This window comes from Netta rufina (genome assembly GCF_964035555.1).
Source record: "Netta rufina genome assembly, chromosome: 28".
Taxonomy (NCBI): domain Eukaryota; kingdom Metazoa; phylum Chordata; class Aves; order Anseriformes; family Anatidae; genus Netta; species Netta rufina.
In genome coordinates, this window is record NC_140152.1 from 2,168,353 (window position 1) to 2,191,491 (window position 23,139).

General features: G+C 42.6%; 1 protein-coding gene across 1 annotated transcript; it reads left to right on the forward strand.

Moving 5' to 3' along the window:
• The first annotated feature begins 2,951 nt into the window (after window positions 1–2,951).
• On the forward strand, window positions 2,952–22,930 carry LONP1 (lon peptidase 1, mitochondrial). Its single transcript, XM_084302780.1, has 18 exons — window positions 2,952–3,357; window positions 4,862–4,950; window positions 5,356–5,475; window positions 6,934–7,162; window positions 7,691–7,752; window positions 8,316–8,445; window positions 8,847–8,930; window positions 10,173–10,393; window positions 12,078–12,216; window positions 13,739–13,917; window positions 15,078–15,165; window positions 16,952–17,074; window positions 17,762–17,878; window positions 18,181–18,321; window positions 18,407–18,572; window positions 19,736–19,944; window positions 21,239–21,403; window positions 22,084–22,930. The coding sequence occupies exons 1-18, from the start codon at window positions 2,968–2,970 to the stop codon at window positions 22,246–22,248; spliced, it is 2,817 nt and encodes a 938-aa protein (XP_084158906.1). The 5' UTR covers window positions 2,952–2,967; the 3' UTR covers window positions 22,249–22,930.
• Window positions 22,931–23,139: the final 209 nt, after the last annotated feature.

A 23,139-nucleotide genomic window follows, 5' to 3' on the forward strand; every position in this document is an offset into this window, starting at 1 on the left:
GGCCATTTGTGATTTCCTACCTTCCACACAAGATTAACGGAGCACAAACAAGTAGTCATTTTTGAATACTGCAAACCATTCTACTGTGGGGAATTTCAGAATTCAGATCATATTTTTTAGCTCTGGTGTTTACCCATGTTGTTAACCAATTTATGATTGGGATTGTCTATCCGTTTACAATACCCAGACAGTATTGTTAGGAATTTGTTTACGTATATATGTGTGTGTGTGTTTGTGTGTATAGGTATATATATATATCGGTGTATATAGAGAGAGAGATATAAATATATATATAGGCTTATATATATATATATGAAAGGGGCGCGTGTACACAAATACATACATATATACACAGAGTTAACTTTTTTTTTTTGCTAATCCAAAAGAGAAAGAAGATACTAAACTCTCACTCTGTTAAGTTGCATACTTAATTTTGATGCCTGACTTGTTTTGCATAATTAATTCTATCCTTAAAACAGCAGAAGCTATTTCATATCTTTCCCGTAATGAATCTTCTAAAGCAAGGTTTGTCAGGAAGGAGCTCAATGCATGCTGCTTTTGAGTTGTACCTGCTGGTGACATAATTAGAACTTATCAACATGTGGAGAGAACTCTACAATTCATCTTTGAATTCCCTGCATATATCCCAAGGACTCCAGTCCCTGATGTGTCTAACCTTGCAAAGAGGCAGTCTTTTAAGAGCTCAGCCAATAACATGAAAGTGTTTGTATTCTTTCCAAACCCAAACACTGACCTTGTACTAAATCAGCCTTCGAAACTGCATAACTGACAATATGAAATCATTTTATCAGCTGTCTTTTTAAATTATCAGATATTTGAGATTTTATACAGTCTTTTCTTTACTGCAGTAGCAGCTTCTAGTTGCAGAAATTATTTAAGTTTCTCCTTTTGGCAAGCAATTTATTCCTAATGATCAGATGGGCAATATTTGGATGAAATAGGGAGTTATCTCAATGCATATGTACATGAGGAGCTCTTGGATTAGGGCACATCTCTTCAAAATTAATTTAAAGAGAGAAAATAGATGAAGAATATGGATTTTCACACAATAGGCCATGAATCACATTAAGTATGTTATATGTGTACACTGTCTCAGGAGCCAGATCTGCCCATATGATCTGTCCTGAAATCATGTCCTTTTGCTATACCCAAGGAGGAAAGAAATAACTGGAAATCACTGCTATATAGCGTGTTTGTAGCATTCTGGCAGTTTTACAATGTTAATTTCCAAGGCCTTTCTCTTCATGCTGTGAGTTTCAGTGTCAATAAAGATTGCATATTTGAAAAATAAAGGGAATTTTTTTCCACGATGCTTTTCAATTCTTTTTTTTTTTTTCTAATATTTTCCCTCGGAACCATGACAGTTAGGAATGTTACTTTTAGCATTAGGCATCACACATCTTTATGTGTTTAACAACATGAGACACCAGTACATTTTGAAGGCCAACCAGCTTGGAAAGCAGTTGGCAGAAAAGGATCTGAAGGTCCTGGCAGACACCAAGTTGGGCATGGGCAAGGAATGTGACCTTGTGGCAAAGAGGCTAATGGTATTCTGGATTGCATTACGAGGAGCATTGCCAGCAGGTCAAGGGAGGTGATCCTTCCACTCTACTCAGCACTGGTGAAGCCACACCTGAAGCACTGTGTCCAGTGCTGTACTCCCCAGTACAAGAGATGGAGCTATTGGAGAGAGTCCAACAAGTGGGCACAAAGGTGATGAAGGGACTGCAGCACTTCTGTGATGAAAGGCTCAGAGCTGGGACTGTTCAGGCTGAAGAAGCGGAGGTTTGGGAAGGAAAGGGGTCTTATCAATGTATGTAAAAGTCTGAAGGGAGGGTGCAGACTCTTGTCAGTAGTGCCCAGTGCCAGGATGAGAGGCCATGGGCACAACAAGAGGTGACACAGGGCGCTCTGTCTGAACACCAGCAAGCACTGCTGTGCTGTGTGGTGATGGAGCACTGCCAAATGCTGCCCAGAGAGGCTGTGGAGCCTCCCTCCTTGGAGATCTCCAAAAACCATCTGGACGTGGCCCTGGGCACCCTACGCTGGGTAACCACTGAGGTCTTGTCCCACTGAGGACTTGAGAGTCCTTACAGAGCCTTGACCAAAGGGGCTGCAGGGCACTGCCTGTGCAGGGTCCTCTCTCTAGCGGGAAGGGACCTGCCCAGGTACAGCAAAGGCAAGGGACTGTGTGGCCTTTCTTCCCACTCCTCCAAAGCCTCTCAGGGAGGTGCTGTGGTGCACTTTTCTTTCAGATTCTTTCAGTATCACAGCTGATTCCCTTCATTTCTCTCCTCGTTTCACCCAGGGCAATTTGGTTTCTCCACAGAATCGCACAGAACTGAAGGGGTTGGAAAGGACCTCAAAAGATCATCGGGTCCAACCCCCCTGCCAAAGCAGTTCCCCAGAGCAGGCTGCCCAGGGAGGCATCCAGACAGGCCTTGAATATCTCCAGAGGAGCCCCCCCAGCCTCCCTGGGCAGCCTGTCCCAGCGCTCCGGCACCCTCTCCGGGAAGAAGTTCTTCGGCGTGTTGGTGCGGAACTGCCTGGGCTGTATCTTGTGACCATTACTCTTTGTCCTGTCCCCGCAAACCACTGAAAAGAGGTTGGCCAAATCCCTCTGTCTCCCACCCCTCATGTATTCATGCACATTGATGAGATCCCCTCTCAGCCTTCTTTTCTCCAGGCTGACCAGCCCCAGCTCTCTCAGCCTTTCCTCGTAAGGAAGGTGCTCCAGGCCCCGGATCATCTTTGTGGCCCTCCGCTCCTCCTCCCGCAAGCCCACCGGCCCCCGACAGAGCCGGGACTCGAACCCGCGACCCCAGGGGGAGGCCCCCGCAGCTCGCAGCGGACGTGCGCGGCCCCACGCTCGGCGAGTCCCCGCGGCTCCCCCGGCGCCTGCGCGGGGCGGCGCGGGCCGGAAGTGCGGCAGCGCCCGCCGGCAGCATGGCGGCCGCCCGCTGCTTGCGGCTCTGCGGCCGCTGGCGGCCGGCGCTGCTGGGGCCCGCGCGGCGCCGCCTCTTGGCGGCCGCCTCGGCTTCCCCGGGCCCCGCCGCCGCCTCTCCGAGCTCCGCTCCGCCGGCCCGCGCCGCCTTCAGCACCGCCCCGCGGTGGCACCAGTGGAGCCCCGGGGGCCTGGCGGGGGGCGACGCGCTGGAGGGCGGCGGCGGGGGAGCCGAGGACGGCGGCGGCGGCGGCGGCGGGGCGGACCCCGGCGGGGCCGCGCCGGTGATGACGGCGCTGACGCCGCTGATGGTCCCGGAGCATTTCCCCAACGTGCCGCTCATCGCCGTGACGCGCAACCCGGTTTTCCCTCGCTTCATCAAGATCATTGAGGTGAGCGGCCCGGGGGGGGGACCCGGGGCTGCAGCTCGGGGCCGTGCCCGGGCCCGGGATCCGTCAGGCGGCTCCCGACGGGTCCTGGGGCGGCTCCCCTGCAGCACAGGCACCGGGCTCGGGAGCTTCCCTCCCGGTTTGTGCCTTTTTTGTCCTTATTATTTACAAATCCCGCTTAATTACTCGGGAAGGCAGCGCGGTGTGGCACGCTCGAGGGCCTTCTGCTTCTCCGTGTTAGTTTTTAGCGGTCTAATTTTACTGACACATTGCTTTTTGGGGCTGGTAGCGGCTGTACGGTTTCACAAGTATTGCATCAGAGCCCGTTATGCTGCTTCTGAGGGGGCAATCGCGCGGGAACTCTTCCAGAGGTCGCTGTCCTCGCTCCTTTGCTGAAGGTTAAGGGAAAGTGTCCTTGGTTTAGCTTCATGGGCTTGTGTCGAGGCACCACGAGAAATATTTTTGTGAAGGCAGTAATCGGTGAGGTGCAAGAGGAAGGCTCGAGTCCAGTGTAGAGCAATGCTGCTAAGTGGGATTGGGTGCTGAGACAGGATGATAATTGCAAAATATAAGTTTGATCTTTGACATGTGATGTGAGCTCACAAGGCAGACATATTTTCTCTTCCTGGAAGGTAATCATTTTGGAACAAACACTCATGTTTGTACCACCCAATAGTATTTTTCCAAACCAATTTTGGGGGAAATGGAACAGATACTGAACCAATAATTCCCTATTCATGTAGTGCTATTTATCCTAATGTAATTCCTACTGGATTTTTTTGCATATCTGAATCTGATATATGCAAATTCTAGTGGCTTTGTAGCTGTGTTGGGGAGCGTAGAAGCTTGTGTATTATTGTGATCTTCAGACATGTAATCATATGACACTTCTATATATAAGTGATTAATTTCAGTGCACAGGTCAGGTCTTACATTTAGACAGTTGTTAAATGCTGTCTTATATCCTGTGAATTCACAGAGCTACCATTTATTACTTTCGTGACAAAGTGAGGTACTATCGTGAATATGGAAGGGCCCCTGGGTAGGCTGCTGGGGCTGTAGGAGATAAGGAACAGGACAGGTTTTGGATATGAGGATTTAAATTAGGCTGGATGGGTTGATGGGGAAGGTCGGGCTAGCTGCCTAGTTGGAGTGGAGGGCTGGGACACACAGGTGTTGAAGTGATAGCAACAGAAATACTTACAAAGTGTTGCTCAAGTGACTGAGAAGTTTCTTGCTCAGAAGATTTGTAGGGTTTAGGCCTGATTTCTTCCCCTGCCTTCAAGTTAATTTCATATACTCAGTGCCTTGTCTTAAATATTCAGTTTTCCCATTTCTCTAATATTCTTCCATTTCTGTGTTACTATCCCTTAATGAAGACAAGACTGGAAAGAACAAAGATTAGACTTGATAATTCAGTCAAAGGGTTTCCCCATGCCTGCTCTTACACACTGAGTGTTCAAAGCTTATGGAAAATCTACATCTGACTTCACACTTATTGTCTCAGGTAAAAAATAAGAAGCTGGTGGAGCTGCTGAGGAGGAAGGTTCGTCTTGCTCAGCCTTATGCTGGTGTATTCCTTAAAAAGGATGACAAGTAAGTTGTTTCTCTTGATCTTTTTAACAATAAAATAATTCCACGACTAGCCTACATTTACACAAAAGGCTGTCATTTGAGATCCCCTGCCTTGGATAGTATTAGAGAAATCTATATATATGCTTGGACCATTCTCTTACTACGACAGTTTCTGTTACCACCACCAGCACTGCCAGGGGCTTGAGTCTTGCTATAGGAAGGGCTGTTGTTGTCTGGGAGGGGGATGAACCATCCAGATAATTGAGTGATTTGTAAAGGGACATGGTGATGACTGCAAATAATGCGAACAGTCTTTGCTCCTGAATCCAGTTTGAAGTTCTGCAAACAGTGATTGTTTTTATCCTTTTTTATATTTTATCTGTTTTCTCAAGATTGTGAATATCTACTCTGTTTGTTTCTCAATAGTAATGAATCTGATGTAGTGGAGGATCTGAATGAAATCTACCAGATGGGAACTTTTGTACAGATTCATGAAATGCAAGACCTCGGAGACAAGTTGCGTATGATAGTCATGGGGCACCGAAGGTAAATACTTGTACTTCCACCACATCTTGTCAGAATTTTTTTCTAAAGATATGTCCCTTGATCATTTTCACCGTGTATATACAGTTCCGTATGCAGCTCTTGTACAACAAGCTTTTATTTTGTTACCACGATGTATTCTGACAGTATTCCAGATGCAATATTCTGTGTACTGTCACAGATGCAGCAGGTTAGCCCCCAAAAAGAAGAGCCTCATGCATGTCATTCTTCTGTAAACCATAATGTGATGCAAACAAGCATTCAAGATGTGGGAAATTGGTCTTTATTTGATTGAGATGGAGAGCACTGTTCAGTTGCCTCCACAGGAGGAACCAGACTGGGTATCAGATCTCAGGAGCATGCTGCATTTTGGAGGAAAAAATATAGAAAAGGGAATTGTTTTATCAGCAGCCATAATAATGAGATGTGGTGTCCCTACAAGTGTGGGTCCTCTCATTTCTAAATCCCTCCCTTAGCTCTTCCCATACACCTTCTGGAATGTGGCAGCAACATCTTTATGAATGTCTTTGTAATGAGAACTTGAGGAAGTGAATGGGAAAGCTACAATCTGAAACAAATGATGATCTTTAGAAATAGTGGAATTCATTTGTAGTGGTCTAAGAATACATGCAAGGTAAGCGCAGTAGCGTATTTTTTAGACTAGCGTTATTGTTGGAAGAAAGGCAAGCAAAGACAGATGAGCTTTAGAGCTTAAAAACTTTGTTGAGGAACTGAACTTGAATATGAGCATTTCAAGAGGAGTGCAAAGGGGTTTTGACTTGATAACTTGGTCCCTTTTTAAATATCTTACATCACGCATTAAGTTAGCAGGAACACATTTAGGAAGCATTGAGGAGTAAAAGCTAATTTGAAACTATATCCAAGTACTGAAAGAACCTTTCAGGGTTCATACTAGATACAGAGGAAATAGTAGGAGGTGTCTTTTTGTTTGCTGAAGAATATTTTAACAGCCCATTCCTTTAACTCTCGACTTAATATCACGATACAATCTTAAGTACATAACGATTTGACGCAGTGGGAGCAGCTTAGGTATCCATCTTCCTTCAGAAAAGCCTCCTATTACTTCTTCCAGCTATTTATGATTTTGTTTGAGAAAGCTAGCCTGTCAAAAACTGGAGAGCAGAAACAGAAATAGGCAGGTCAATTAACTTTTTTTTTTTTTGAATACTTACTCACTGTGAATAGAGATTACATACTCACTGTAAAATTACTTAAGTCCCATCCATATCTATCATTTTACTGTTTTACTAAATCAAGCCTTATTTTGACAGAATGAACCCAAACCTAAACCTTATCAAAATACATAGTCTATTAGTTGCCTTTGTCAAATTTGGGAATTTTAGGTTATTCAAAATACAACTCTTTCCTTTTCATGCTGAAGAGCTGAAGTTACATACAGCGGAGGAGAATTGGTTGTATCTGGTTTCTTTTGGCTTTCAGGATTCGTATAAACAGGCAGCTGGAGGTTGAGCCTGAGGAGCCTGAAAACAAACAGAAAGCTAGAAGGAAACAGAAACGCTCTAAGAAAGAGGCTGAAGAGGAGTCAGGAGCAAAGGACCAAGCCGTGGAAGTGGTACTAGATCCTGTAGCTGCTTCCTCACAAGAAGTTCTCATGGTAGAAGTAGAGAATGTGGTTCATGAAGATTTTCAGATCACAGAAGAGGTTAAAGTAAGTGAATTAATCATGCAAGCCTCAGCCTGTCCTGTAGAATTGCATCCATATTTGTTGCTAAAAGGAAGAGTTCTAAAATGAAGCTCTAATATCAGGCTTTGGAAACCATTTCCTTTTTCTCACAGTCACTGCCTGAGGGGACTTCATGAAAATAATGGTTTTTCATTGCAACACCTCAATTCCTTAGAATCAGTCACTTCAAAAAATTGCTGACTGAAGACATTAAACTGTGCTTAAGTCTGTGTAATATCTTTTATCAAATCGGACCTTTGCGCCAAGGTGACTTGAGTGGTCAACCTGACTGTATCTCTGTCCCAGAACAAGTTTTGTGCATGCAGGAAGCCAGCCTGCAGCCCTTGCCCCCCAGGAGAAGTAACTGCCCCAACATGAAATACCATTTCAGCACAGCATTAGAGACAGATGGATTGAGTTCCCACAGTGGAGGGGTTGGGGAACATTGTGTTTATACTGAGGCCTTGTCCTTTTCCAGTCTTTTTCTTGATTAATTCTCTCTTGTGTTTATAGGCTCTTACTGCAGAAATTGTCAAAACTATCCGGGACATCATTGCCTTGAACCCTTTGTACAGGTACATATTTCTCACACTGCTCTGCCTTGGGAACGGTGTATTCTCAGGCTGAAGTACCCCGAGATTCTCTGTTCCATTTGTCCTTTCGCTGTAACAAAGAGGAGACACTTGCTGAATTGCTACCTAGAAGTTTGTTTTGAGATGTAAGCTTTAGCATCCATTGTTAGTAAAAGAGAGGAACATTTGAAACCTATGAAATAGGACAATTGGACTTGCAGCAGGTGGTTTGGATCTATGTGAAACTCACTGCAATAACAGTCACGATCTTGATGCATGTAGTATGAGCATAGTAAGAGACTTAGCATAGTGGGACACAAAAATTTTGTGTGACTATTGAGATAACACTTCACCTAGTTGATTATATTTATCATTGATCATTCCTTTCATCAAGTGATGTATGCGCTTGGTAAAATTTTTAAAAAGTTTTTAAAAGTTCCTTTGCTATGAAACTGAGCAGCATTTAATTTCTTTACCATTATAACAAGTAAGTAACCCCATAATGTTACTCCCTTATGAATGCACGTATTTACTGAGCATTTTGGTTTTTACTACCATTTTTCTAGAGAGTCCGTGCTTCAGATGATGCAGGCTGGACAACGTGTGGTAGATAACCCTATCTATCTGAGTGACATGGGTGCAGCACTGACAGGAGCAGAGTCGCACGAACTTCAAGATATCTTGGAAGAAACCAGTGTAAGATGAAACTTTTAACTAAAGCTGTATTAGCTGAACCAAAAGTGTGTTTGCCATATGCCATGGTTTCTCTACCAGCCTCACTACGGAGGAGATTTCAGTACTACATTTGATGATATCAGTTAGTATCAGTGATGAGATTCCTGCTGAAGGATATAGTGAGTAATTAATAACTTGCCTTCAGGGAAAGGATGCTCTGCATCTTTGGTGGCAAACGTATTGGTTGTGTGTTGCTGTATTGCTAAATGGTTGGTCTTTCTACATCTGTGGGTGCTGGAGAATTAGAAAATGTAACTCCCAGGCAATCTGATAGAGCTTTTTATTCTAGATTATAGCCTTTTGTACAGGGAGCTGACATGACTACAGTGCTTGAAAACTCATTTTGTATCTATTGTTTCCAGATTCCTAAAAGGCTTTACAAAGCCCTCTCACTTCTTAAGAAGGAATATGAGTTGAGCAAACTTCAGCAACGTCTTGGAAGGGAGGTAAGTCTTTCAAGTAACGTGGATCTCTCTCTCTCTATATATATATACACATGTATAATATAATATGATATATATTTATATCATGTCCACCACTGCGGTGCTTAGCACTACCAGTGATGAATTTTAAAGCAAATAACACACACACTAAAGGAAGTTGATTATTTTAGAGCTTGGAATTTGATACTTTTTTCCATTAGAAATTTGATTTTTCTTGCACATTTGTAAAAATAATACAGAATCTGATGTTAAATGTTAAATGCTTTCTCCTGGAAGCCTGTGCAGGCAAATGAAGGAGAAGGAGATGATTTGGAAGAGCCAGAAGGCATTTTAAAAGAGCAAACTGGGCCTGACCAAAGTGATTACCTTCTCAGATAAGAAGGCCTAGAGCACAAAGGAAGAACAATACGTACTGTATACCTTGATGTTAGCAAGGCCTTTGTTGTGGTCATCATTAGTATTCTTATGGTCAAATTGGGTGATATAGACTAGAAGGATGAAGTACAAGATGTGTGAAAAAGTTGGCTAGATTGCTGGACAGAAAGGATTATGATCAACAATACAAAGTCTAAAATGCAACTAGTTGGTAGTGCTGTCTCTCAGAGAGTCAATAAGAACCTCCTTGAGTTCAGCAAAGAGAAATTCATAGTCCTACAGGTGAGTTGGAATAATCCCATGCAACAGGCCAGGCGTCTGCATAGAAAACAACTTTGTGAAAAGGACTTTGAGATCCTGATTATTGTCTAAAAAACTGAAATGTCAGTCAAGCCTAATTTTCCTAAGTGGAGGACAAGAAGGATGAACTACAGCTTTTCCTTCTGTGAGATAAATTAAACTGCAGAGCCCTTCAATATGCTTGGATAGTGGGCATAGAAGAATGAGAAGTTATGGTATGTCGGAGGGGTGTGTGAAGGTAAAATGCTTAGTCCCCTATGGGGCTATGCTCTTAAGGAGGCTCATTTTTTTGCAGGTCATTTCCAGAGTTGTTTGCAAAAGTTCTCCAGCTTATAGTATATCTGTATATATGTACATGTACACAAAAACAGTTGTGGAGATACTGTTGTCTCAGAGTGCTTGAAATGGTACAATTAGAGTCACCTGTTATATTAGAACACGCTTCAAATGAAGATTTCTGTTGTATTTTCAGCTGCTGAGGAGGTCATAACTCAGAAATGCTTGGAAGCATTTGATGTTTCTTGGTGGTACCAGGAACAGAATAGTAACGATACTTGTTGCTGTGTGTAGGTTGAGGAGAAGATCAAGCAGACGCATCGCAAGTATCTTCTCCAGGAGCAGCTGAAGATCATTAAAAAAGAGCTAGGTCTGGAAAAAGAGGACAAGGATGCTATAGAAGAAAAATTCCGTGAACGACTAAAAGATCTGGTAGTGCCAAAGCATGTTATGGATGTGATTGATGAAGAGTTGAACAAGTTGGGCTTGCTGGATAATCACTCCTCAGAATTCAAGTGAGCGCATGCTTGTGTCCTCTGCTATCAGGATTAGTTAGTGGAATGTGGGAAATGGGAGAAATCTATCCAGTTCTGTTCAACTCTTACCTTAAGTATTTATTTTCTCTTTTTGTTGTAATTGTATTCCCTGCATGTAGTATCTGATAACACCATAGTTGTAGGATGCTTATCTAAATCTCCAGGGTTTTACTGTATTTGACCTTTTCTGGAACATTTTAGCTCTTCTCTTGCAACCTAATGCTATGTGTAAGTACAGTTCTATTCCTCCTCATGAAAAATGCAGTGATTCCTACAGTCCTTAAGTTTGTCTCTTCTTGCATCATCTTAGGTGTTTTCATTAGATGCTAGCGAAAAGAAGCAAGTAGCTAACACACAACACTGGCTGTGTGTTTGATTCCCTGAGCTGAGTGTGCAGAGTTTTAGAACAGACGAGTGCTGCTTTCACACATGTTCTCCTCTGTAGTAGTCTGTTTAAACTGCTTACCTCTGCCATTAGTTTCTCCATTAACATCCTTTTCTCCCAGTCTGAAATCTTTCTTTGTCATACCATACATCCAGCCCTTTTTCCTTCTTCTTGTACCAGGAAGCTTTCTTTATGTTGTCTTGGTCCACTGGGAAAGCAGACAATCCTAGTTTGCTGTTTTAAAGTTTCATAGCCTGATTCAAACAGTAGACAGTTGTGCAGAGCTTACAAACAATTTCACTCAGCTTCAGACAGGAACCAGCACAACACCAAGAAATAGTACAAGGAAACTGTGTGCAGCAATCCAAGTGTTTGAACAGTACATTGGAGGTGCTGCTTTTTTTTTTTTTTATTTTTAAACCAACATTACTGAGGATTTTCACACGAAAAATATAAACTTGTCACATGCAGAAAGTTCCTGCTCTGGCATATTTCAAATCTTCCACTTCTGAAGCATGGTGAGGGGAGTATACCACAGCGGAAAAGTGTCAGTATTGTTTAGCAGTTTCCTTTTGTCCAAATTAGGCGGGTCTGGTTGTTTGATTTTTCATTGATAATTATCTGTGGTTAAAATTAAAGGTCTGTTTTATTGCTAGAACGTTAGACCAGAACTCTTGGCAAAGTCGCAGCATGGTTTCAAATGTCTTGTAAAAGGGAGCGGCGTGTGCTTGTGTTAGTTGGTGATACCAGACTGTAAGATCAGGTGTAAAAATAAATAACCACAAAGCCAGTATCACCTTTAAGTCCAGCATTGCTGTGCACCCACTGGATAACAAACAGGTCTTGTTTTCAAGCCTTGCTTCACTACAAACTGGATTTTTATGCAGTATTTACTGCAACCACGTGATTCTAGCTATAAGTGCTCATGTGGGATAGTCCTGGCAAGCCAACAGCCTTTGTCTCCTAAATAATGCAAGCAAAAGGAAGTAAGCCGATGTGGGAGTTCAACAGAAGGGAATTTACCACCTAGACCAAGGTTCTTTTTCATAGATTTTGCTTTCCTGAGACAAACGTTTTGATTTTCTAGGGAAGGAGCAAGCGAATGAAGACGTCAATGAAAGGTTAGCAGTGACTGCTCAGATCATGATGATATTTTCATAGTCCCCTGTTCATGAGTACAGTTTATACCCCATTTGTTTTGGGCAAGGTTATTTTGAAAGGCAGTGGAGAGTGGGAGCTGGTTGTTGTTAAATCACTCTCATTGCGTGTTTCTGTCAGTGTTACACGGAACTACTTGGACTGGCTGACATCCATCCCGTGGGGCAAGTGCAGTGAGGAGAACCTGGAGCTGACCAGAGCCCGAGCAGTTCTGGAGGAGGATCATTATGGAATGGATGATGTCAAGAAGCGAATCCTGGTAAGGGACGAATAGGCAGAGAGCATAGCTTCACGCTCTGCCTGACCCTGGGCAGTTTGTTTGTGTTTCAGCTTGTGGCTCTCCATTGAATTTGCATTAGTTCATGAATCACAGAAAGCTGGAGGAATGTTCTGGTGATAAGTTAATGTGTTTAATTGCCAGTGACAGTGAAAGTCATGTTCTGATTTAAATGACAATATACCTCTTTTGTTACTTAAAAGAGGTATGCTGAGGAAATGAATAAATATTCAAGGGGAGCAATCTCTGGATTTTAATCAATGTATCATCAAAATAGTTCATTACAACAGGCAAAGTTTCTGCCCTTCCAAAGTATATTGAACCTCTGCTTAAATCTCTCCAGTTAAGGCAGGGGGAGATGTTAGCTAAGATGCATGTTTGCCTCATGACCTTTACCTGTCCCTGGAGTTGTGTTGCAAGCTGAAGGGTTTATAACGTTGCCTTGTTCCACAACTTCCCTTGCTTTTGCCTGAAGGTGTCCCACCTGCACTTAACATTGTTAGTGACACTGTTATGTATAAGACTAGATACATGCAACAGGTTGCAGAAACTTGCAGTGGGAGCTGCCTGCCTGTCCAGAGGACAGGAATAGGATCCTGCTTTTAGGCAGCTAGTGATTTCAAGCAGTGAAACATGACCCCAGTGTTGGCAGGATTCTGGGAGGAGTGCATGAAAATGCCCTGTAGAGAGGAGGCAGGTGCAAATACTGACTTTGTGTTACAAATTTGCAGCGAGACCTTGCCAGATTTGGTGCAGCTACCGAGTACAGCTAGCCTTCAGCTTGGCCTAGATGCCATTTCCTTCCAACAGTGCATTAAGACAGTTTCTCTTATTGTTCGATGTGCCGTAGGAAGCAGAGCTCTGTGTTACCTTGTGGACAGAACTGATTGCAGTTAGGCCACCTCAGTAATCACTGTGCACAGAAACAGAAGCTGTAGAGGCACCTCCTAAGCTACCAGTGAAATATTGATACGTATAACAAACCATAAATTCTTAGCTGTCCTGGATCTTTATTTTTATTAAATGGCTTTGTTCCACTCTGTAGAAAAAGGTAAAGGTTGTGAAATGTCTTCTCTCTGATCCTGAAAGGGGGATTCTTTCCCTAGTAGCACCCAAGACTTGTGAATTAATCCCACTATCTAATTCATTATTTTAAATGCTTTACAGTAAGCCCATGTTGCACGTCAGCAAGCAGGCAGTTCTTTTTGAGTATCAGCCAGCCATGCTGCTCATCAGCACTAGCACTATTTATGCTGTCTATGCCCAGTCTTTATACAGAATCAGATTGAGTTGCATCATGCAGGTCTGTGGATTTGATTACTGATGTGGCTGATTCCATGCAGTGGAAGAGTTGCACCAGTAATCTTAACTTCTCCCATTGCCCCCTCCAGCTCCTCTGGGGACCAGTTTTGTGTATGATGCTCATTTTCTAAGTGTTGCTTGACACAATAACAAATATGCTGCAATTGCCCTCTTCACTACTGGTGCTTCATCTGTTGTGCAGGAATTTATCGCAGTCAGCCAGCTGCGAGGATCCACCCAAGGAAAAATCCTGTGTTTTTATGGCCCCCCTGGGGTTGGCAAAACCAGCATTGCCCGCTCCATTGCCAGAGCCCTAAACAGAGAGTACTTTCGCTTCAGTGTTGGAGGGATGACCGATGTGGCAGAAATAAAAGGACACAGGTGAGTGTACCTTGAGCAATTTCTCTGTCCAGCAATTTTTATTAATGTCGTCAAAATAGGAGTGTGACTGAAGTTGGACAATGTGTGTAATTTCATCTCTGTTCTCCAACTCCCTTCAGCAAGAGTTGGCATAGAGGAAGAGGTGAAAATGATAGCAAAGGGAGGAGTTCATCGAAATAATATCCGTGCCTCAAAATGCCATTGCTTGCTGTTTCTTACGTATGCTTACAGGTGATCTTTGAAAAGTTTTGAGAGCTTCACAAAAGCATTGGACTTAAATGCAAACGTTAATTTGTGTTTGTCTATAATAGCCAGCACTAGAGGATGGGTACAGTTTGAACAAGGTGATTCACTTGTTTTCAAATGTAACTGAGACTTGGTGTCTGAATGATCAGGAGAGAGGTGCTGCATGAGGGAAACTTGGGAACAAGAATATTCATGGAAGAATGGGAAGTGAATACAAAAATCAGTAAAGCAGCTCCTGCCAGGGGGGTATTTTTCCCCTGTGTATACCTTAAAACATTTTTTTTCAAACTAGTAAGAAAAGCAGCAGTTCTGCAAGTTCTACAGCATGGATTGAACCTGTGAGGTTCTGCCCTGTGTGATACAGAAGTAGAGATAAATATTTTAGATGCTTTTCAGGAAGTTCTCTGCTCTGTGCCTCCTGGCATTCATCTTGCTGTTATCCTCTTGCTCTTCTGCCTGTTCCTCTAACAGGATTGTGTTTTGCTGTTAGCAATAAGTACCTTCAGTGTACCTCTTGATTTACACTGATCCTCCTTTTTTTCTGTCTACCAAGTGAAGAAATGAAACGTTCCCTTTCCGAACATTTATTTAACTAAAAACAAGAGGTTGCTTTTCAACCCTCTCACTTCTTAGCTTTACCTATTTGCTTCTCACTGATTTAAAAGAGATTAAAACTAAAGATAAAAACTGCAGTTCAGGAGTAGTCTGACAAAATTCAAGTCTGATCTCTAGTAGAAACAGACTGTATAGGTCTGGGTGCTTAGTATGGTGATGGAGAATGCTTTTAATAGATGTTAAAGAAATGCAGGCTTGTTTTCCAGCAGGATATACCTGTTCCACCACCTGCATGCTGTGTTGTGTGATGTGTGCTGTACTGCATGGTTCTTCCCTAAACATGGTTTCTGGTAAAACAGGAGGACCTATGTTGGAGCAATGCCAGGAAAAATCATCCAGTGTCTGAAGAAGACCAAGACAGAGAATCCACTTATACTGATCGATGAGGTGATGTATCTGCCCTTCTAGTTTTTGCTCTTAAAAACATATGTCAGTTACTGACACCAACAGAAAAGCTGCAGCAGTGACTAGATTCTTTTTGTTTTTAAATTATGCTGGGCTCTCTGGTTCTTTAGGTGACAGTGATACCTTAGATCTTTTTCTCTTCCTATAATAGACTTCAACTTCTATATTTCAGTTGTGCTCTTCTCTTTAAATTGCAATTATTTGAATCATGAGGATTGTAGTGATGCTGGCTGAGTATTCAGAGAATTCAGTAGCTCTCACATTCCCTATCTAGTTGCCGATACACCATTGTGCACAAAAACATATGATTATTAGAAAAAGTCACTTTTGGCAAGTCTAAAGCAATACCATAAGGAGTAAGATGTTTACAGTCACTTTCAGGTCTGATTTGAGAATAAATAAGAGCCAGGTCTAACAGTCCACTGCTTTGTGGAAAAGCAAATAGGGACGGGATATAGAAGCAGGTGTTCAGAATGGACCAGAGATGTCTCTAGTTCCATTACATGCCATGCATGGGAAAGATCAACAGCAGGTGTTTTGGAAATGCTATAGAGGACTAAGAAGCTGGGTAAGGAGTTGCAGTGTAGTGAAACCATTAAGCAACTGGTAACGATTTGAAAGATAATGAAATCTGTAGCTCATGGCACTTCTATTTAAGTGGCATTGGTGAGGAGCTGTGTGTTGGCCATAGCAGCACACTGTGTAACTATTGTCTAGTTAATTCTTTTTATGGAGGGAAAAAGCAGTGGAGAGGCACCTTGTTGAGAGCTTGTCCTCCTTCTGGGAGCATGGACAACACAGAAAGTAACAGCAACCGTGGAGATGCTCAAAAGCTGGTCCTGGGCAGCCAGCTCTATAGGTGGCCTCACTTGAGCAGGGATGTTGGACAAGATGATGCCCTCCAGAGAGGTCTATCCCAACCTCAGCCAGTTTGTGATTCTGTCAAAGTAGCCAAGTCCTCTAGCTGAGCTGTTTTCAGTGGCTATATGTATGTGTATTATTTGAGTATGCATTGGTTTTGGTATTACAGCTGCAGGGGTATTACAGCCCCCATTCCCCTTTCTCCTGCGCTGCTCAGGGGATGCCATAGAAGAGGATGGATGCAGAGGAAGGTGGTTTTAGCTTGCTTTTAGTTTCTCACTGTTCTAGCCTGCTAGTGATAGGCCATACATTACATTAATATCTCTGTGCTGAATCTGTTTTGCCCATGATATAGTTGTTGAGTGATCTCCCTGTCCTTATCTCAACCCTTGAGCCCTTTCCATTTTATTTTCTCCCCTTTTTTTTCTTTGAGGAGGAGGAGGAGTGAGAGTGGTTGTGGTGGAGTTCAGCTGCGTAGCAGGGTAAAACCACCACAGTACGCACTTTGCACTTTGAGCAGTGTAAGTAAGGCATCTTAGATTAAATATTAGGGGAATGGTTTAAGCTAGCACCCTGTAGTCCTCCCGCTGTGGGTTCTGTGAATATAGCTTGGATTGGCAAATAGCCCACTGATCCATGCTAACTCATTTGTTTCTAATTACACGCACACTTCTGAGACTTTGTGGTGCTTCTCCAAACCACTGTTAAGAGTCCTGTGTCTTGTTAGTGTGCCACAGGTTAATTACTGTAAGATTGTAGTAACTTGGGTAAATCTACAGAAAGCTTGGTAGTGGCTGTTTATGAACAAACACAGGAAGATTTTGAGATGGAGTCTTTAAAGAATCTTTACATGGCAATCTATTGTGGTGAGAAACGTCTTGTAGCATGTAAATTATGTCTCCCATAGGTGGATAAAATAGGAAGAGGATATCAGGGGGATCCATCCTCAGCACTTCTAGAGCTGCTGGACCCAGAACAGAACTCTAACTTCTTGGATCATTACCTTGATGTTCCTGTGGACTTATCAAAGGTAAGGTTCTTAAGGTGTAGACTTATCAAAGGTTAGTTTCTGGCTGTCTTGGATAACCTCCTTGTCTCCAGGCCACATGTCCCTGCTTCCACTGCCTCTGCATTTCTTTCTTGTGCCTCAGGCTGGCCAGCAGGTCCTTGCTCAGCCATCCAGGTTTTCTGCTCTCCCTGCCCACTTTCTTACCCAGGGGGTTGGAGAGTTCTTGTGCCCAAAGGAAAACATCCTTAGAGTTGCCAGCTCTGTTCAGCTCCTTTGTCCCTAACAACAATGTTCCAGGGCATCTCTTCCACTAGGTCTTTAAATAGCTGGAAGTTTGCTCTTTGGAAAAATTCAGGGTCCTGACTTTGCTCTTTGCCAGGCCCGTATTCCTCGAGATCACAAACTCCACTAGGGCATGGACATTGCAGCCCAGACTGGCACTGATCTTAACCTCTTTAATGAGTTTGTCTGCATTGGTGAGCACCAGGTCCAGTAATGCTTCAATAGGGAACATCCTATTACATAGTTCTAGAATCCAAAGCATTATCTGTAATAAAAAAAAAAATAGACTCCACAAAGGACATGACCTTGTTCCATCCCTTCAGATCTTGCTCCAGCTCTTCAGACAGAAACGCAGTGAGGATGTACTGCTTGGAATAAAGTAGCAGCTTAATGAAATGACTAAAAGGGATCTGGTTATGCTTTCAGGTACTTTTTATTTGTACTGCCAATGTAACGGAAACCATTCCAGAGCCACTGCGGGATAGAATGGAAGTGATCAATGTGTCAGGATATGTAGCAGAAGAGAAACTTGCAATTGCAGAGGTGAGAGAAACTACTTCAGTGATGCACTGTAAATTACATCTAATAATGTTTTTTGGCAGCTTCAGGCTTGCATATCTACATCCAACTATATCAACAAATATTAGGCACATGGTGTTGTGGACATTGTACCTCTGATTTGAATACCCACTTAAAATAATTCCAGCATTCTGTAACAGTCTGTGGACTCCAGCAAATGTCATTCAGCTAATGGCAGATTGAAGTTAAGTAAATTGGAACTACCAGGCTTTTTTTTTTTCCCCCACAAATACTGACAAACGAATGTGCTGGATGATCTCTTTCAGAGGTACTTGGTCCCTCAAGCACGAGTTCTGTGTGGCTTGGATGAAAACAAAGCCAAAATCACATCGGATGTTTTGACTGTTCTCATCAAGCAGTACTGCAGAGAGAGTGGGGTGAGGAATCTGCAGAAACAAGTAGAAAAGGTAATGGAAAATTATGTGTAACCGTGACCTCTTTGCTTCAGCATTCTCAGCTTTTCCTACAGAAACAAATTCTTGTCTCACTCAGGTACTGAGAAAATCAGCCTATAAAATTGTGAGTGGAGAAGCAGAGACAGTCCAAGTAACACCTGAAAACCTGCAGGACTTTGTAGGAAAGCCCATCTTCACTGTGGATCGAATGTATGAAACCACTCCTCCAGGAGTGGTGATGGGTCTGGCCTGGACAGCTATGGGTAAGAGTTGTGCAGGTACCCAATGTGCAGTTAAACAGTGGCTTTTGGGTAAATGTGCATTTCCAGAAGAAATGCTTCCTCTTATCCTGCATTGAGGTGAGGCTGCAGGTTCTGAAATGTAAGTACTAGCTGGAAAACTGAAATGTGTGTCTACATTTCCATATAATTTTCAAAAATTAAGTGTGGTAGTCAAACTGAATTCTCCCAAGTCCACCAAAGTTCTTCTGCTGGCATCCGTAATGTTAACTTCTGTTGCTTTTTAGATTCTGACCTCTTCTTCCCTAAAGAAAGGACTTTTTTTTTTTTTTTTTTTATAAGCCCAGGCTAATTTTGACTTCAGGCCAGAATGTTTTATCTTCATGCTCCATATCCTGTATGAACTGCATACATTAGGAACAGTAACAATTAAAAGCATAATACTTGCTAAAAGCAAGGACAAAACCTTGTCTTACTTCCTTAAAAGCAGGAGGTGCTTACGGCACAGCTGGGGCATGCTGTATCTCTTCCATGATGTCTCACCACTGACTTGGCTTTCGATGTCAAGGGCAGATACAGGTATTCCAGCACTCCGTTGAAGTGGGTGGAAGTGACTAGTTACATAGGTCCTTGGATTACTCCCAATAGTACCTTGGAGGCTTATGAATACCACTGAAAGGAAATACAGTACATAATAAAGGATAAGGTTTTGCATATGACTCCTGTGTATTCTAATTGACTTTTGGTAGAACTGAAATCCTGGAAGTAGTTAGGAGGGAAAGAAATCAGTATAGCGGAGAACGTAAAGAGGTGTCTGACAATGGAAACTAGAACTGGCCAGAAGTGTGTTATGGTGTGAGCTTGTCTTACTTTGTAGCCAAAAAAGTGCCTTAAACCTTTATAAGAACTGCTTGTTTTCACTAACTTTGGGTTGCATATGTGTTGGTGGAGTATAAAGTCTAAAGAAGCAATGAATGGAGGCTGTCAATGCAGGTCTGCTGAGAATTCTACCTAAGCTTTCTGAAGAGATCTGGAAAGCAGGTTTTAATTGCTCTTTACCCAAGAGCTTCTGTCTCATTAGAGGGCCACAGACTCAAATCTGACATCACTGCTGCATCACCAAAGCCGCCTGCTCAAATTTTCCTTTAACTTCTTTCAGAATGTCCTTTTTCTATTGTTTTTCTTAGGAGGTTCCACTCTGTTTGTTGAAACATCCCTGAAGCGACCCAAAGACAAGGAGAACAAGGATGGGTCCCTTGAAGTAACAGGGCAACTGGGAGATGTAATGAAAGAGAGTGCCAAAATAGCATACACATTTGCAAGAGCATTTCTGATGCAGAAGGAACCCAGCAATGACTTCCTCGTGTCCTCCCATATCCACCTGCATGTGCCAGAGGTAATCTGATACAGAATTCAGAGGTGCATAGCAGCTACGTTTACTTGCTACCTATGACATGAAGTTGGGAAACACTTAATTTGTCCATGTGTTGTCCATGTATTGAATGCACTCTTTTAGCAGTAAAACCTAGAAAAGAAGACATTTTCCTCAGGATCCTGTGAAAACATTCTTATGAGCCATGTGTCTGTTCCTGTCTGCAGCAAATATGTGGCAAGAATACAGGGGATTTCATAATACTGCAAGCAATCTTAGGCTTCTGTTATAGCTATTGGCCCTGTTGTGCAGGTGGTGGAACCATGGCAGAGATGAGTCTGCAGCTAAAGGAAGCTGAAGTTTTTGTTTCTGTGTTACTAGTTATTCATAAAGGCTTCAGATCATTTTAACATTATTGAAGATGCTTCTCTGGGCTGTGGTTCCTAGTCAGTGATTGCATTTCTCCAGTGTTTGGAATAGAGAATAGACATGCACGATCCTTAGAGGTGCTCATATACTGTGTTGCCAGGCTTTGGGCAGGTGCTTTGCTGAAGACAGAGTTTGTCGTACCACTGTACACAAGCTTTGCTTCTGTTAAAGCATGATTTACCATAGTGCACAGTCTCCTTATTGAAGCTTTCAGTGCAGTAGAAACTTGGTTGTAACCTGAGTATTGGTTTCCTGGAGGATTAGAAAGCAGCAGATGCTTTCTCTTCCTCTGCTCCCTCAAACACTTGTTTCCTTGGCTTTCACCTCATCACCTCAACTTTCACCTTGAAGATCTGTTTGATACCAGATAAATCCAGGCTGTCACTGGTTTAGGCTTTTTTTTTTTTTTGGGTACTAAACTGAACAGTACTTTCTGCCTTGAATGATTTTTAGTATTGTTCTCCATTATTTTGTGAGTCTTGATGCTCTCTTCCCTTGTGATACTGACCTCTGTTACTTGCATCCATGTTTGGCTTAGTTCAACAAAAAGCATTAATGCATTCACACTCATTTTTGCTCAGGATGCTAATTGCAACTTGCTCAAGTCCTGAGCCTTATGAGTATCATGGTGGCATCAGTCCAGAAACCAAATTCCAGACTCATTTGGTTTATTCCTCGTGAATAAGATGAGGAATGTATTAGATGGGCCAATTCAAGAATTCCATCGGTGACGACTTGACAAAAAGCTTTGTGTAGTGAATTTTCACCAACCTGAAATTGGTGCCATTGTAAAAACAACAAGAGCAAAGATTTTGTCTGGTTTTGCTACTCTTTGAATGAGGTAAGAAGTGTTTTTGTACTTGTTTTATTTTTGTTTTTTTTTTAAAAGGGAGCAACACCAAAGGATGGACCAAGTGCAGGGTGTACAATAGTAACAGCTTTGCTGTCGTTGGCCATGAATTGCCCAGTGAGGCAGAATGTGGCCATGACTGGAGAGGTGTCATTAACTGGAAAAATTCTTCCTGTTGGTGGAATCAAGGAGAAGACTATTGCGGTAAGAGCTCTCTCTGTCTCCATGCATCATGGATTCATCTCAGGAGTATTTTGCTTTATGATGGTCATTACAGAAGGAATAGCATACAATAGGGATGTCTGCAGGTCTGATGATGAGCTGCGCTTGCAGGACCATGAATGGCCCCCAGAGATAAATGCAAGATCACCCAGAGAGTGGGTGAAAACTTGCCAGTTGATGAGCGGGTTCCACTTACGTGCTGTTTCTGATGCATGTGTCTGTATTGAAAGGCTTTGTAGAACTGTGCTATGGGTCATGCTGTGGTGGGTTGGTCTGATAGACTTCATTTGAATTTAAGGTTTATCCTCAGACAAGTTGGAGCGGGCTTCTAAAACTCAGTAAAACACTACGAATTAGCGTAACAGTCCCCTGGTGTGCTCTCATAGTCCTACTAAAATACCTCCCCCTTCATCTGACCACACACCCCCTGGAAAGTGTTTTTGTGGGGCTTGAAGAGATCTTGAAATATGATCTGTCCTAGTGACAGCTTCTATGAGTAATGTCATTGCTGCTCTCTGAAGAAGAGAGTAAAGCCAGATCATGTTCCTTAATAACTGTGCTTGTTCTTGCTTTCTGAAGTGGGAGAGAATCTCTGTTTTTAGTAGAGTGATGGATTTCTAGGACTAAACACGCAGACTGCATAATTTTCTTTTTCCCCATAGGCAAAGAGAGCAGGTGTTACCTGCATCATTTTGCCATCAGAGAATAAAAAGGATTATTACGACCTTGCTGGATTCATTACAGAAGGACTAGAAGTGCATTTTGTTGAGCACTACAATGAGGTGTTTGATATAGCATTTTCAAAACTGGATTCGGCTGGAGGATGATGTTCAACAACCTGATGACTTCAAGGTGGTTTGTACCTTAATGCTCTGCCTCAGCTCAGAAATGGGGCAGTCCTGAAGTGGGACATGGAGCTATTGCTGCTGCGCAGCTGCTGAAATGAATTCAAGCTTTGGTAGAATAAAGTATTTCTCACTCTTTCATATTGAATTATGATTCAACTTAAGTATTTCCAATAAAAATAAAGCTGTGAAATTTTACCTAGAGAATGTGCATCTTATCAGCCAGCAGCAGTGGAGCTAGTTTTCCCTTAAGTATAAAAGAGACTAATGTTTTCAGTTATTTCACTGTAAATCTTAGTATCTGCTTCAGGAAATATTTAACTAGAACATATAAAGCGGTCATGATGTGGTACTGGTGGTTGAGTAGCTCACAAAAACCTCTCCCTGTCTTGGCTTAAAAGCCCACACTAAGCTAGAGGGAAAATTGAAATTCTCCTCGGACACTGCAGTAGATCTAGCAAATTCAGCTGCAGAGAAAAATGGTTCTTTTATTACAGAATAAACCATATACCATCAGTAACAGTTTCAAGCTTAAAGAGAGCAAACTGGGACAAAAGAGAAACCTGCTCAGTGGCAGTAGTCAGCACTGCACACCACTATAGGCTTTGTCACTATAGCAGCTGTGTTATGTTCACTGAGGGGAAAAAAGGAATTAAATGTGTTAGTGTGACTATTGTGCATCAATAAACACAGGCTTGTTCTAGAGAATTTGAGTACTTCATCTATGTCAAGCACTAGAAAAACTGAGTTTAAATAGGACTCATTAAGTAGCTGAAGAGTAGTTCCATGAAGCATTTGAAATGCATTTCCTTCTGCTGGAAGAACAGCAGCTGCCCTGTCTCTCAGCGAGGTAGTCCTCAGTGGAGAATAAGG

Bases quoted from the DNA above. Each gene is read 5' to 3' on its own strand.
- LONP1 (XM_084302780.1), top strand. From the start codon at position 2,968: ATGGCGGCCGCCCGCTGCTTGCGGCTCTGCGGCCGCTGGCGGCCGGCG. The intron at 17,075-17,761 runs GTAAGGTTCTTA...TTATGCTTTCAG, and splicing joins TTCCTGTGGACTTATCAAAG to GTACTTTTTATTTGTACTGC. The intron at 18,322-18,406 runs GTAATGGAAAAT...TGTCTCACTCAG, and splicing joins TGCAGAAACAAGTAGAAAAG to GTACTGAGAAAATCAGCCTA.